The sequence below is a fragment of the Phoenix dactylifera genome, chromosome 4 (genome assembly GCF_009389715.1).
Source record: "Phoenix dactylifera cultivar Barhee BC4 chromosome 4, palm_55x_up_171113_PBpolish2nd_filt_p, whole genome shotgun sequence".
In the NCBI taxonomy this organism is placed as follows: Eukaryota; Viridiplantae; Streptophyta; class Magnoliopsida; order Arecales; family Arecaceae; genus Phoenix; species Phoenix dactylifera.
The window spans coordinates 32347588-32362975 of NC_052395.1; the positions used below are offsets into that span (position 1 = coordinate 32347588).

The following is a 15388-nucleotide window of genomic DNA, read 5'->3' on the forward strand; positions in this document are numbered from 1 at the left end:
AAGCAATCCAACGGTGAATTGGCTTTCGCGCGCGAAAGATACACCCCCTATTCCCCGAGGTCAGCCGAGGTCACGCCTGCCGCCTGGAGACGTCTGTTTGGCGTCCCTGCTAACTACCAAATCTCGCCACGTGCCCCTCCGGACCCCTGGTCGGCGGACACGTGGCGACTCGGTGGGTGCTGCAGGCTGGGTGCAGGAGCATTTTGGAAATTCTCGAAACTTTCAGGGCACTCAAAATCTCCTCCCTGAACCCTGTCTCTCCTGTTTGTTCTTTATCCCACCACCTCTGTTCCAGTCTCTCTAATGGCTTCTTTGCTTCCGTTCTCTACTCTTCAACTCGATCTCCTTCGGACATCGGATTCATGGCCTTCTTTAATGGATCCTTATACCCTTTTTTCGATTTGAAAAAGATAAGCTATGATCTTACTCTTGCTTATTCTTTATTCTTTGCCTCCTCTCTTCTCGGTTCTACGAGTTTTTCTTCGTGTTATGCCCATCATCTTATAACAAAATCCAGCGTCTAAGCTTATCCAAATTGCGAGCAAAAGGGAGAATCGGTGAAAAAGTACGATAAAAATCGTTTTTTTTTTGTTGCTTATTTGTATTAATGGCGGCGAAGGCAACGGAGGGGGAGATAGAAGAGCTCTCTGCTCGCATGCAGGGCTGTCCTACAGATTTTTTGAAGCGTTTTGGAGGGAATCGCGGCCATGATGAGCCAGCAGTGGTGGCCGCGAGAGAGGAGGTGGAAGAGATTGAGCTTAGCCTGGGGTTGTCTTTGGGCGGTTGCTTTGGAGTGGAAAGCAAGGAGAGGAAGCTTGTTCGGTCGTCTTCGGTCGCTACGCTGTCGATGTTTCCGCTGGAGCATGACCTCCCGATGGTTCCTCCCCTCGCGAGGACGTGCTCGCTGCCGACGGAGACGGAGGAGGAGCATAGGAAGAGGAAGGAGCTGCAGAGCTTGAAGAGATTGGAGGCCAAGAGGAAGAGATCAGAGAAGAAGAACTTGTCAAAGTTGGCAGCGGTGAGGGATCAAAGGGATGAGAATTTAAATGAGGGAGTGAATGGTGGGCATGGTAGGGTGCTGCCGATGGCAGTTCATACCGAGCTCAGTGGCTTCCCTGCTGTTCCCGGCAGCAACAAAGTTAGAGGCTTGATGCATGGTGCTCGGCCGATAGATGCCTCTGGATGTTTCAGTCTGGCGTCTCAGGGTCCCGCTGGATTTCAGGGGAGTAGCTCGTCCGGCGTGCCGGACTTCAAGACCCTTTCAGTGCAAGGTATAGTTTGATTCAGTATTCTTCCCATATTTGCTGAAGTATGACAACATATTCGATCACTGTTTCTCCCTTGTTTTTAAATGCATAGAGATTATGCGCAAGTTGTTGGTCTTGCTTTGCTTAGCGAATTCATCATGAGAATTGAATGTTGATTGGGTTACGTTTTGATGGTGATTTGAGTTGGAGACTTGGCTGCTTGTTTTTTTCCCAATCTTTAGGAAACTTTTGGAGTGGGTGGTTGAAGTCTTGATTACTTTTTCTATCGTACTTTTTTTTTTTTTTGACTCTCTCTCCCATTCTGTCTCTATTGATTGGTTTTCTTGTTGCTAGATTGTGGCCTAGTTTCTTTTTAAGTTTGGTAGATGGAGTAGTAGTTCTTTTGGATACTTATTGTTTGGTGAACATCCAGTACTTTTCTTGTTAATTGACGAATGCATTATGTGGCTTTTTCCGTTTTCTTTTTTGTTTAATCATTTGTAGTTTGTTTTTCTAAATACGAATTTTGTTGTTTGGTGTCTCTTAATTCTTTCTATTGATTGTTAGAAAAATTACCGGAGGGAAATATTGCCTTTTTGTTCCAACTTCTTCGCTTTATTTTTCTGATACTTCCTTTGTGATTTTTACAACACTATGCAGATAAGCCCTACTTGAACTTTAGCTTCAACTCTGTTACAGTCAAGATACAAAAGCTTATCAGAAAGAAAAGATTCAAAAGATTGAAATATCTTTTAGGTATTCTCCAGGTTAAGATGGGTATTCATTTGAATTATGTGGGCTCTTGCAGAGTACCACCTATAAAATGGAAGGTAGAGAAGCTGACCGTTTTTGTGAAGGTTTTTTTCGCATAGGCATCTGAATCTTAACAAGCCGGAATTCGAACATGACTTCGACAATTATTTTCATCTTATTTGGCTGAATTATAAAGCAAATGAATCTTAATTCGTCTCTCCTTAGGCAAAGTAGTTTCATTGGGGGTTTTGGTAGTCTGTTTCAGCTTAATACTGATGCTGGGAAAAAGTTTAGTAGAAACAGAATTCTGAATTTGGAAATTGATTGATAATTTTTCCAATGCAAGACCTAGACTACCAGTCTTTCCACCTTACTTTTACGAGTTGCACATCCTTTGGACCCTACTCCTTGAGAGCCAGTTTGTGATTTACCGGCATATCATATCATTGCCTTCAAACCATCTGGGTTTTACCTCCTGGAAGAGATCAACTCTCATCTTTTGGTTATTGCTGAATATCTCTTGTAAAATTTGGAGTCTACCATTTTGTGTGTTCATGAAAGTTTTATGCTCATAAGATTCTTCAAATTGCGTGACATGTCATTCCATCTCATTTTCATATTTGACACTTTCACTGCCATCCAAAAAATATTTATCAGCATCTCATCTTCTTATCGTTGGTTTATTCATGGTATTCAATATCGGCAGGCTAGCAGCAAACTTTTCTCCAGTGCATGAAGTTGTGATTATACTTTATGCTTGTTGCTTCATTTATACTGACAAACTCTTATCCATATCACATTTATCTTATCCTGTTGCACTGTTGATGTAACCCTCAAAATTATAACAAAAATCGACTATTTAGATATGTCAAGAATAATGGGAGCACGCATGTGATTGTCTGAGAAAAAAATTTGAGTTGTGGATTGGCCTTTTAGATTGTTCTTTCCTCCCAATATCAGCAACATGAGCTTATAAAATGAGCACATTCATGATGTCCATAAGTTGTTCATCTCATGTAATCAGGGCATTTGTAGAAGCGAGACAATTGAATGATCTGTCTATATTTCTGATTCTGTTGAATGGAAATCCATAACAATTGTGCTGAACTCCAGATATATATATATATTTTTTTTAGGTGATGAAGCTGAACTGTAAAGAGAATGAAGAGAATAGTTTATTAACCCACTCAAAACTGCATGCTGTATAGGTACATATATGGTTCTGATGAACTGGTAAAACGAGGAGATAAGTTCAAAGTTGTTTCCAACGGAACAACTTAGTTACAAGAGCTTATCCACCAGACTTGTCTAAAGAGAGATAGAGATAGAAACCAGTGCTACAGGATCAGATCTGTTACAAACTATTCTAGTTACCTTTTTTAACTATTCCATTTTAATCTTATCACCTTAGCGCCAAGCATTTGTAACTCCCTTGTTATATAGTTTTAATTCTTGGTTTAATTTCTTAGGGTCAAATGGTTGTGCTACAGTCAGGAGCCCCTCGACCACCATGTCATTTCCTGAGAATACCAATCATAAAGCAGCAACCAGCCCTGCGACAATGATGGTTGGTAAGCCTGCTCTCTCTGCTAGGGAGGAAGAAGAATCCTCGACGAAGACTTCAGCGAGACCGAACGGGGTGCCGAGAGAGATGGAGAGGAACATGATGCAAGAGATGCCATGCGTGTCCACGACGGGGGATGGTCCAAATGGGAGGAGGATTGAAGGTTTCCTCTACAGATACAAGAAGGGGGAGGAGCTGAGGATTGTGTGCGTGTGCCATGGCAGCTTCCTCACGCCCGCAGAGTTTGTTCGGCACGCCGGAGGTGGGGATGTAGCTCACCCCCTCAGGCACATTGTTGTCAACCCAAGCCCATCAACCTTCTTGTAATGGTGGTCACCCTTAGTTACCCAGGACCTTGTCAGAAAAACCACTGTTCCAACCATTTGGGGTCTATAAAGAGAAGTCCCCAAGAGCGGAACTTAGAGAATGAGAAAAGGAAGTTTTACTCTTTTTTTTTTTTTTTTTTCTGAGTATGCTGAGCTTTAGTTTCATTTTCTTTCTGGACTGCATGGTGTCTGTTGTTTTGATAATATGCAAGCAGAAAATTTTCACATGTTCATATTCTTTCCCTCGTTCCTTTTGATTGGCTTGCAGATTTGCGTTCTTCTATTCATGATAGTTTTCTCCATGTATTTGATTCGAGCAAATGCTACGAGTACAACGTTTATGAGGCCTTTTTTTTTAAAAAAAAATTACGCTTCTGTGCTGTTTCCACTGAAGAAGAGGGGGAAAATGGGAAATAGCTACGTTGGAGTACGCTTGGGTGACACTGCAAAGTTGGGCTAAGTTTCAGGTGGGCTGGGAGCAAGGAAATGGGCAAAGGCTTTAGCTCTCGAGATGATACAAGTATACATGCAAGTAACTTCACGTTTCTAATTTTATTTTTTAATTAGCCAAGTGAACGTATGACCTACGTTAAGCCGGTCACTTTAAGATCCACACAGCACATCAGGATGGCTCTCAGTCGGCAAACTCGATCAAGGGGTCTCCTATTTGTACCGCTAATAAAAAAAAATAATGTTCAGAAAGTGTAAAGAATGCTATCCCATGTAATTCATGCATGTGTCGTATTGCTGCTGCTGAAATAGACTGAGGTCAGAGCGTAACTCGGATAACCTTAAGGTTAGAGTGCAGCTCGGACAATCCAGAGGTTGGTTGGAGACGAGCTGAGCAGGTTGATTGAGGTGCGAGGGATGAATTTCCTCTGTGTAGGCCCTGCAAAAAGTCTACTTGCTAGACAGTTTCCGACGGAGGATCCTTCGATGCCTAACTTAGAATCGAGAAGTAATAGTCTAGAAAAAAGATAATTTTAGTAGAGCGTAGGCTCTATGAGTAATGTTGCATGCATACCTGATGTCCCTCGAGCTGCCCCTTTATATAGGAGAGCCCATTTTGTTGTTACCTAGCATTACGTAACGTGTAATGATGGTTAGATAATGGCCGGTAGTACGGCCGAGGCATGGGTGCCAGTTCGCATGGGCGGCGGGCAGTGCTAGTGGGGCGTAGGCCATAGTATTGCCGCGATTGCAGGCCACCAGAGCTATCGGTGGTTATGACTGTCAGTCCTTGTTGACACATGCTGATTGTTCTTTTCAGCTAGTTGTTTCTCGGCTAATCAACTCAGCCAGGGCCGAGGTCACTCACTTCGGTTGGTCGGTTGCTCGATTGGGGCTGAGGTTGTCCTCCACGACTTATGTCTGGGGTCAGGGAGGAGGTCTGGCCCAAGGTCAAGGTGTCCAACATTTTCTCCTACACATGGACCCCATTTTTGAGGCTGAATTGCCTCCCAGTTCGGGTGATGGAAGTTAAGTCGCCACTTCGATCGAGGGTGAGACTTTCATCGTGGGAAATAAATGCGCGGATTCATCTTCTCGAAGCGTCGCCATATCTGGGTTGTCCCAAGACGTCATCACTATAGCATTTGCACCTCTATATAAGGGCTTCCCCAACCTTCAGCTTCCACCCCTCACTGCGCTTGTTCCTTGGTCTGAGTGCTCGAGTGCCCAAGCTAGTGGTGCTCTGGTGAAGTCTTTCGTCTCCGGCTCCAACGTCCCCTATGCTCCTCCATTTTTTATGGGTATTCGCTCCTTTGTTTGCTCGACTCTTTTCCTTGTCTTGTCTGTTGCTGCCTTATTTTCTTCTTCATCCTTCTCCTGCGCCTTGTTCTTGGTTTTGCAGTTCTCGCCACCATGAAAACCGATCTCGTGTTGATTCTCGAGAAGAGAAAGATGAAGAAGAGATCGACCGTAGCCGTCAAGGGTGAGGCCTCTAAGAGGAAAAAGTCGAGTGGGGAATCCTCCTTGTCTTTTCTTGCACCGTTGAGACCACCATCAAGGTCGATGCTGAAACCTTGATTCATGGAGTTTTCCACGGCGTGCCCGTACCTCGGGGGGAGATTGTAGAACTCGACCCCAAGGTGGAAGTCGTTCAACCGTCTATATCGCCTCCTCCAGAGGGGGGTCCTTCGGCACTGGAGTCTTTCAGAGTTGGCAGGGAGGTGGTGCAAACCATATAGCTTCGAGCCGACAGGGAGATCATACGCTCCCTCGATCCCACCGAGTTTTTCGACGCGACCTTCGCCTCTGTCATTCGGGTAGGTTTCATAAATTTTCATTAAGTCATTTTCCTCGGTAGCTAACTCCCCCTCTTCTCTTCAGCACACCCTTGAGGTTGGTTGCTTGTACGATAGGTTCAAGATACTCTCAAGGAGCATCATGGAATACAGAGTGAGGGCGGAGGCTGCCAAGGAGCACACCCATCCAGCCAAGGCGGTGGAGGAGGCTGCCGAGGGGCGGGCTCGGGAAGCCAAAGAAAGGGCGAAGATAGCTGAAGACTGGGTCAAGTCGATAGAAGCCCAAGCTTCAGCCGTGCGGACCTAGGTCGTGATTAGGGAGAGGCAATTGTCCTCAATCAGGGGGGCCTACAAGGCCGCCGAGCAGAAGGTCGTGAAGCTTCTGCGCACTGGTCGAAGCCGAGTGAAAGGCTACTGAGGCCGAGGAGCAGGCCGCCGAGGCTAGGAAGTAGGCCATCCGGGTTGAGGTAGTGATCGTGGAGGTGGTGAAGAAGTACCACACCTCGAAGGAGTTACAAGAGAAGGCCCTTTTGAACGCGACTGATGTCTTTGGGAAGAGCTTCAAAGCATGTCGGGCTCGAGCTTAGCAGCTCTTTCTAGGGCTGGACTTCTCCAACCATTATGACGATGACGATGATGATGATGGAGAAGGATGGGATGGCGAAGGCGGTGACGCCGGCGGCAGAGGCGAAGAGGGTGACGCCGACGGCGACACTGACGATGACGGCGAAGACAACGACGATGAGGATGAGGTGTGAAGTCCAGCCTCACTATATATGTTTTTTACTTGTTTTTCTTCTCGCTCAGGTGAATTGAGCTCAATGTACTCATCTTTTGTTCGACCTCTACTGAGATTAGTGTAAAGATTAGAAGCATTAATGAAAACAAAGAATTACCAAAGTACCTGGCTTCAGTTTTGTCTTTATTGTTGGCCTTTTGTCCGAGTTCTAGTCATCGCCCCAAGATTCAACCTTTCTTGTAGCTTCTTTTGGTCGGCTTTTGTCGAGGTCGGTTTATCCGGAAAAGCCCTCATCTCTTAAGGAAAAGGCGATTCCACGAGGTCGAATAGGCAAAGCGTTATCCCCATTTTTGAATTCGAATACATGTACTAAAAGATAATAAAAATAAAGAAATTTTGTAAAGTACATGACTTTGGTCTTTATCTTTGTTGTCTACTTTCTGTTTAAGTCTAGGCCGTTGCGATGAACTTCAACCTTCTGTTGTAGTTCTTTTTTGGCTCGATTTCTGCCGAGGTCAATGTATACACTAAAAGATAATAATAACGGCAAAGGAATTTCTGAAGTATATGACTTCGGCCTTTACTTGTGTTCGACTATTTTTCAATTTGAGCTTGGGTCGTCACACCCAGCTCTTCTCCTTGCAGATCTTTAGCTCGTTTTGGGTTCCTTGATCAATCTTTCTAAAGATTGGCCCCTGAGGAGTTCTGAGTGAGCTTGATCTTTTTCACTTTCGGACTAGGATCGCAGAGGCACCTCTTGTCAATTGACCCAGAGGAATCTAAGGAGGCTCGGTCTTTACAAGGTTGTCACCTCCGTTTATCTCTGAAGTATGCTCCTGGAGGCATCTCTGGGGTTGCCTACCAAAGAAAATCTAAGTGGGCCCAGACTATACTCCTGGAGGCATCTCTGGGTTTGGTTACCAGAGAAAATTTGAGTGGGCTCGATCTTTAAGAGGTCAGCGCCTCCCTTATTCTCCAAAGTATGCTATCGGAGGCATTTTTGGAGTTGCCTACTAGAGAAAATCTGAGTGGGTTTAGCTTTCAGAAGGTCGGCGCCTCTGTTCATCTCTAGAGTATGCTCCTAGAAGCATCTCTAGGGTTGCCTATTAGAAAAAATCCGAGTGGGCTCAGTCTTCAGAAGGTCGGCGCCTCTACTCATCCCTGAAGTATGCTCCTGGGTGCATCTCTGGCATTTGGCCACTAGAGAAAATTTGAGTGGGCTCGGTTTTCAAGAGGTCATTGCCTCCATTCATCTCCAGAGTATGTTTCCAGGGGCATCTTTGGTATTTGGATACCAAAGAAAATCCAAGTGGGTTTGATTTAAAGAGGCCCCAAGCATCTCCGAGGTGTCTCCCTTATTGCAGTCTAGGCATCTCTGAGGTGTCCCAAGTCGAGTTCACTTGTCATAATTGTTCGATCTGAGGACAGAGACATGATAGAAAGATTTTTTATTAAAGATAAGCCCAGAATACAATGGACCTTACTGATAGTAGATGCGTAGATTGTCAAAGTTCCATGTCCATGAGATCGTAGTGTCGTCAAGCTGCTCCAGCTTGTATGTTCCTGGTCGCAACGCTTTAATTATTCGGTACGACCCTTCCCAATTCGGGCTCACCTTTTCAAGTTTCTCTGGCTATGATGCTTCAACCTTCCTCAAAACAAGGTCGTTAGGTCGGAAGAGCTTTCTCTTGACCTTGGAGTTGTAGTTCTGGGCCACTCTCCTTTGGTATTCCATTAGGCGGACTTGAGCTTGCTCTCTAGTTTCTTCCACTAGATCGAGGTTAGCCCGGAGCTTATCTAAGTTTGTCTAATCGTCGAAGCTCTCTACCTAGAGTGATGCAAGCCTGATTTTCAGTAGGATCACTGCCTCTATTTTGAAGGTGAGGTTGAAGGGAGTCTCTCCAGTGAAAATCCGATGTGTCGTGCAATGTGCCCATAGGACGTTGTACAGCTCCTTGGCCTACAACCCTTTTGTTAGATCGAGCCTTATCTTCAGGCCCTCCAGGATAGTTTGGTTGGTGAACTTGGCTTTCCTATTGTCTGTGGGTGCACCTCTGAGGTGAACCGGTGGTCGATCCCGAGCTCGGAGTAGAACTCTTTGATTCAGGCATTGTTGAATTGGCGCCCGTTGTTTGTGATGATGGTTCAAGGGAGCCCAAACCTATAGATTATGGCCTTCCAGAGAAAGTCTCGAGCTTTCGCTTCGATAATACAGGCCACCAGCTCGGCTTCTGCCCACTTGGTGAAGTAGTCGACTACTACGAAGAGGTTGCATTGTCCTGTAGCTAGTAGAAAAGGTCAAAGGATTTTAATTCGCCATTATGAAAATGGCCAAGAGCCGTTGATCGGTGTCAATGGCGCAACTAGTCGTCGTTGGATACTTGCATGACGTTGACGTCGGTCGTACTTTTTGATGAGCTCGGCTGCATCCTTTTGCAAGGTTGGCCAGTAGTACCCCTGCCATAGGACCTTGTAGCTAGGGATCTGCCCCCCCTAAATAGATTGTTGCCATAAATTCCCTCGTGCACCTCCCAAAGTGTATAATTTGCTTCGGTTGGATGAAGGCATTAGAAGAGTGGTGACAAAAATGACCTCTGATATAACTTTTCATCAAGGAGGATGTAGTAGGAGGCTTGTCGCTTTATCTAGCGGGCTCCATCCCAATTTGCATGCATCTTGCTGTCCTTCAAGAAGTTGACAAGGGATCCATCCAGCTCGGCTCGACGTTGGTATTTAGCACTACCTCGAGCTGTAGATGTTTGGTGTCTTTAGAACTTCGATGCAGGTGAAGTTGGTCAGCTCGGAAGTCTCCGAGGTGGCCAATCTAGACGGCAGGTCAACCCTTGCATTCTTTTTTCGGGGGATTTGTTGTATGTCAAAAGCTATGAAAGTCCAAGGTGATGTCTCTTACCTTCTACAGGTATTTGATCATTGATGGCTCTCGAGCCTCGAATTCTCTCTGCACATAGCCGACCACCAGTTTTGAGTCGCTAAAGACTGTCAGCTACTGAACTCCATGCTCCTTGGAGAGCTTAAGCCCGAAGATGAACGGAATCGGTCCAAAGCTCGGAGAACCAGAATCGAGAGGCCTTGCAAAGGGTTGTCGGAAATACTTTAAAAAGCACGACATCGATGGCTCCGTGCAGCATCATGAGAGCTTTGAAGCTCTTGAGGTTATCCAGAAGATCTGAGGTGTCATCATACAGCTCTACCTGGGGCATCTTGAACTGAGATGGAATCGGTTCCTCCATGATTCACCTAGCGAAGGGGGCTCTGAGGAGAAGTTAAGGTCATTGTTCACCCTCGGAGCCTGTCCCCTAAGGGCCTAAATCTGCTGACCCATTTCTCGATTCTTCGTTCGAGGTTAGCATCTCGTCGGGGCGGGGGCTTAATGCGGCGAGGGGGCAATAGGGTCGGAATGGAGTCATCGCTGGAAAGAGGGCTTGGAGTACGTCGTTTCTCCTCCCAGCTAGGACTGCTCTGCTAGGTGTGTCAGCTCTGAAGGGATCGCTTCGAATCTAGGCCTTAGGAGTGGTGGCTGACCAGGCACATGCTGTGCGCTGGCGACTGAGAGTGGTGGCTGGGCTAGCTAGATTCCAATCGGACCAACTCCGATCGTACCACTATCTGCTACAGGCCCTGGACTACTGCGGTCAACGCCTATACCTATTGAGTGAGTAGGTTGAACTGCTTATTGTTTACATGCGCTGTGGGTTCTTCTGGCAGAGCAGGTTCTGGGCTTTGCAACGATCTTCAGCAGGTCGAGGTGCAGTATTGCGAAGCAAGAAATGCGTTGCGGGTTCCTCGTGACTTTTATGCTAGTTGTCTCTCCCTTCGATGGATGTTGACATTTCTAGGGGCAGGTGGCCCTTTCTTTAGCACTAATCTATTACCGTCGAAACTGGACTGAGGTTGGAGCACAACTCGAATGACCCGGAGGTCGGCTGAAGACGAGCTGAGCAAGCTGACCTAGGTGCAGGGGGTGAATTTCCTTCATGTGTGGCCTACGAAAAGTCCGCTTGTCGGAGAGTTTCTGGTGGAAGACCCTTCGATGCCTAAGTCAGAATCAAAAGGCAATAGTGTGGAAGGAAAATAATTTCAAGAGTATGTAGGCTTTATGAGTAATATTGCATGCATAACTGAGGTCCTTCGGACTGTCTTTTGTATAGGGGAGCCTAGTTTGTCATTACCTGGTCTGATGTGACATGCAATGATGGTCAGGTAATGGTCGGTAATACAGTCGAGGCATGGGTTTCAATCCGTGTGGACGGCAAGCAACACCGGTGGGGTGCCGGCCATTGTGCTGCCGCGACTACGGACTGCTAGAGCTATCGCTTGTTAGGATTGTCAGTCCTTATTAACATGTGTTGATTGTTCTCTTCAACTAGCGGCTTCTCGGATAATTAGCTCCTCGGTTGGGGCCGAGGTCAGTCCAGCTGGTCGGCTGCTCGATCAGGGCCGAGGTCGTCCTCCTCGGCTTATGTTTGGGGTCAAGGGGGATGTCTGCCCAAAGATTGAGGTGTCCAACATTTCCCCCAACATGTCTAACAATATGAAATGGGGATTGATAACCTACTCTCTCTTATGGTAAGTTATTAATCTGTCCATTTTTTCGTAGACAAAAAATATCCTTATTTTTTATAACTCTTAAGGGTATTTTATGTCTATTTACAATTTAACATTAACTCACCCTCTCAACCTCCAATTAATACTCTCTCTCTTTCTAGCGATAAAGTAGTAAGGCATCTATATAAAAGAATATTTTCAATAAACCCTTTGATACCACAAATTGTTTAAAGATTCTAGAAATACATTTATACGACCTTTCTCACTATCGGCATCAAATTGAATGATTCCACACTAAGAATACGCAAACATGATGGACGCTTGAATATGCAAACACGAGTTCTATCCCTGCTTAGAGATCGTTTGCTCTAAGAACCACATATATCTACCCTGTTTTAAAATAATCTCTCAAGTATCAGAATAAAAGCTGCAACAATTATTTTTGAGACAGTTCATTTCCTCATTTCCAACCCTTCTGTGTCCTAAAAGCATTATTAACATACAAGAATAAGAAGACAAATTCTTTTAGTATGGACATGCATCAAGTAATTATAAGTTTATAAAAAAGACTAAAAATACTTACTTGAAGGGAGAATTGACAATGGATTCTTCAATATGCCTTTTTTTGTTTGGGCAATTCCTAGAATCGTGGTTTGTTCCACCACAATTCGGTACATGACATCTCCTTGGTTTCTTAGCAACCTCAACTCCTCCAACTAATCTTTTCCCTTTCGGACGTCCCCTAGTTTTGGATGGTTCTGGATTTTGAATGGCTTGACAATCATCATGATTTAATGACTCTTCTGGCAACTTTCCAATTCCAATGTTGAATCATCGCCTATTGGCATGACTCTTCCCAGATTTCCCTCGCGGATTAGCTCCATCACCAAACTCCCAGCCGTTCCAAGCTCCCGAGTTCATCCTCCCCTATTTTAGCTCCAAAACAGCGTCCCATGATCCACGGGATGAACCCAAATCCCAGCGTCTTCTCTCCTCCGCGTCCGAGATCTTCTCCACGTCCTTCCCAACTCCCCTGTTCCACGACATTCAACCAGAACCGAGCCATATCCAAGTTCATCTCAACCGCAAGCTATCCCAGCATTCAGCCGTATCCTTCTTCCGCTAGATTCCACGCTCATCCCGTCCGTGATCTATCTTCATCCCGCATCCTAAACCAACATGCGATCAACTCCCAGCTTATCATCTTCCTCTGCTTCTGAACAAACCCATCCTCATCCTTCCCACGCTCACATCCAAACTTCCCCTCGCATCCGTGTCGTTTTCCCATCGTTTCTTCATCACAGATCCATTCCGTGTTTCTCTTCCATTCATTCCTCCCCCACCGGGGGGGGGCATTCCCTCTTCCCCCACCGGGGGTTGCTCCCATCGAATCTCTGGGAGGCAGGTCCCACGGAAGCATTAAAAATAAGAGAAAGGGAAGCGAGAGAGAGGAGTTCAGGTATTTCGGGAATATTTCAAAGAAAGAAATCATGAAGGAAGAGATGGGAGCATGCTGCTGTGCTGCTGTGCTGCTGCTGCCGTCTCCAACTCCATGCAGGGCTAATCTCTTCTCCAGGGCCGGATGTAGCCCTAACAAAGGGCCAAGGGTTTTTATATTTTGATTTCTATTCTTGGAGTTGTATAAACCTTATTTTGCTTCTAATGAATATTTTATTTCATCTCATATTTAATTTCTGTGATTTTAAATATGATGTTTATACAACTGTTCTTCAGGATCACTAAGTAAATATAAGATAGTCCATGCTTAGGGAAGATGCGATGTGCTACCACCTTAGATTAGGGTAGACATTTCATGCCAACTGAAGATGGATTATGCCCAAATTACTTTTGTGAAATTTTATTCGAATGCTTATTAGGCTTGTAGCCAATTTGCATGTTAATCCAAGAATAAATTAAAATATAAATAACCCTTGTTCCGATGTTAGTGGTGAATTCCTTGCCCTAGGTTCCCTCAAATTGATATCATTTTAATTACATTTCTTTTATTGAATTGTTTAGTTTAATAATCTTCACAAATTCATCATTTTAAATATTTTTATTTTTAAGAAAAATAACTATATCCCAATCCCTGTGGATCGATACCCGTAATCACTATCCTACCAGATACGTGCTATTGCGTGGTCTTTAAAGTTGACTATCAATTTTTGGCCCTAACAAAGGGATAAGGGTTTTATATTTTATTTTATGTTCTTGGAGTTGTATGAACTTATTGTTTTTAATGGATATCTTCTTTTGAATCATATTTAATTTCTGTGATTTTAAGTATGATGTTCGTACAACTGTTTTTCATGATCACTGAGTAAATATAAGATAGTCCATGCTTAAGGAAGATGCAGTGTGCTACCACCTTAGATTAGGGTAGACATTTCATGCCAACTGAAGATGGATTATGCCCAAATTACTTTTGTGAATTTTTATTCGAATGCTTATTAGGCTTGTAGCCAATTTGCATGTTAATCCAAGAACGAAATAAAATATAAATAACCCTTGTTCCGATGTTAGTGGTGAATTCCTTGCCCTAGGTTTCCCCCAAACTGATATCCCTTTAATTGCATTTTCTTTTATTGAATTGTTTAATTTAATAGTCTTCACAAATTCATCATTTTAAATATTTTTATTTTTAAGAAAAATAACTATACCCCAATCCCTGTGGATCGATACCCGTAATCACTATCCTACTAGATACGTGCTATTGCGTGGTCTTTAAAGTTGACTATCAATTTTTGGCGCCGTTGCCGGGGAGTGGTAGCATAGTTGTTTTTCTTTTTATTTAAAAAAAAATTTTCAAAAAAAAAATCAAAAAATAAAAAAAAATAAAATAAAAATAGTTTCTATTTTTACTTTCCTTATCTCCTTCTCCTCTCTTACTAATTTTTGATTTTTCTTGGTATCATTTGATCAGGAACCAAAGAGGAAATCTGGAGCGATCAAAAAGGGAACTATTGGCAAAGGAATGCTGTAAAGGTTTGCTTTAAAAATTGCTGGGGAAATTCCCTTTGGTAACCTCTAAACCTTTCTTATTTAAATTCCCTTTTGTGGTGATTGTTTGATTTTAAATTCAGCAAAAGTGTGCATGCATGCCTGATACACATACACCAATTAATCCGCACATAGTAAGGGCAATCACCCCAACAAGATAAGAACTGGATTTCATTACCAGATTCTTGCCCAAATTAGGTGAATCAATTCTCACATAGCCATCACATTAATTAAAATCAATTAGACGTTGGCCCCTAGGGACATTCGAGCTCAATAGGACGAAGATCACCGAAAGTTGCACCAATTTCGCTCTGTGGCTTAGTTGATGTCTAGGCAAGCTTTGTCCCTTTAAGGGAGACAGTTCATCTGTTCGAGGCAAGTGGTTTTTAAGTGGGACCTTTGCAATGCATCGTGACCCCCCCACTTACCTGGGAGCTTACCTGGTCAGCTAAGTCATTAGACCGGATTGGAGGCTTAGGTGCCCTCTTCAAATCAGTTAGGAGCTGTCTAGTGATTTTAGGGCAAATACAAGGATTTGACGTGTTTTCTTTTAGTGCATGCTTGACTTGACTGATCAGAAGAGTATAACTCCGTGCCCGACAATCAATCTTCCACAAATTTTCTTCTTTGAAAAACTCGGCATGAACCCGGCATGATATAATTAAGGATGCACTGCGTCTGGCTGAAGACGTTAAACTTAGCGCTTGTTGGGAGGCAACCCAATTTTCATAGGTTATTTTTGCATATTTTCTTGTCGCATTTTTTTTTATTTTCTTAACAGGATCCCTCATATTACTGATGCAACTACGGTAAAATGCTTCTATCCTCCATATGCATCATATTTTTGTCCAAAAAAAAAAATATAAAACAATACAAATAATAATATAATATTCAAAAAAAAAATTTCATCAAAAAAAAAAACATTGAGGACAATGTCTGATCTAGGT

At 43.9% G+C, this 15388-nt stretch overlaps 1 protein-coding gene across 1 annotated transcript; it reads left to right on the top strand.

Annotated features, from left to right (window-relative positions):
* The first annotated feature begins 250 nt into the window (after positions 1 to 250).
* Positions 251 to 4123, top strand: LOC103718211 (ninja-family protein AFP3-like). The gene is made up of 2 exons (XM_008806920.4): positions 251 to 1271; positions 3470 to 4123. Exons 1-2 carry the CDS (start codon positions 608 to 610, stop codon positions 3889 to 3891), a joined length of 1086 nt encoding a protein of 361 aa, XP_008805142.2. The 5' UTR covers positions 251 to 607; the 3' UTR covers positions 3892 to 4123.
* The last annotated feature ends 11265 nt before the right edge of the window (positions 4124 to 15388 follow it).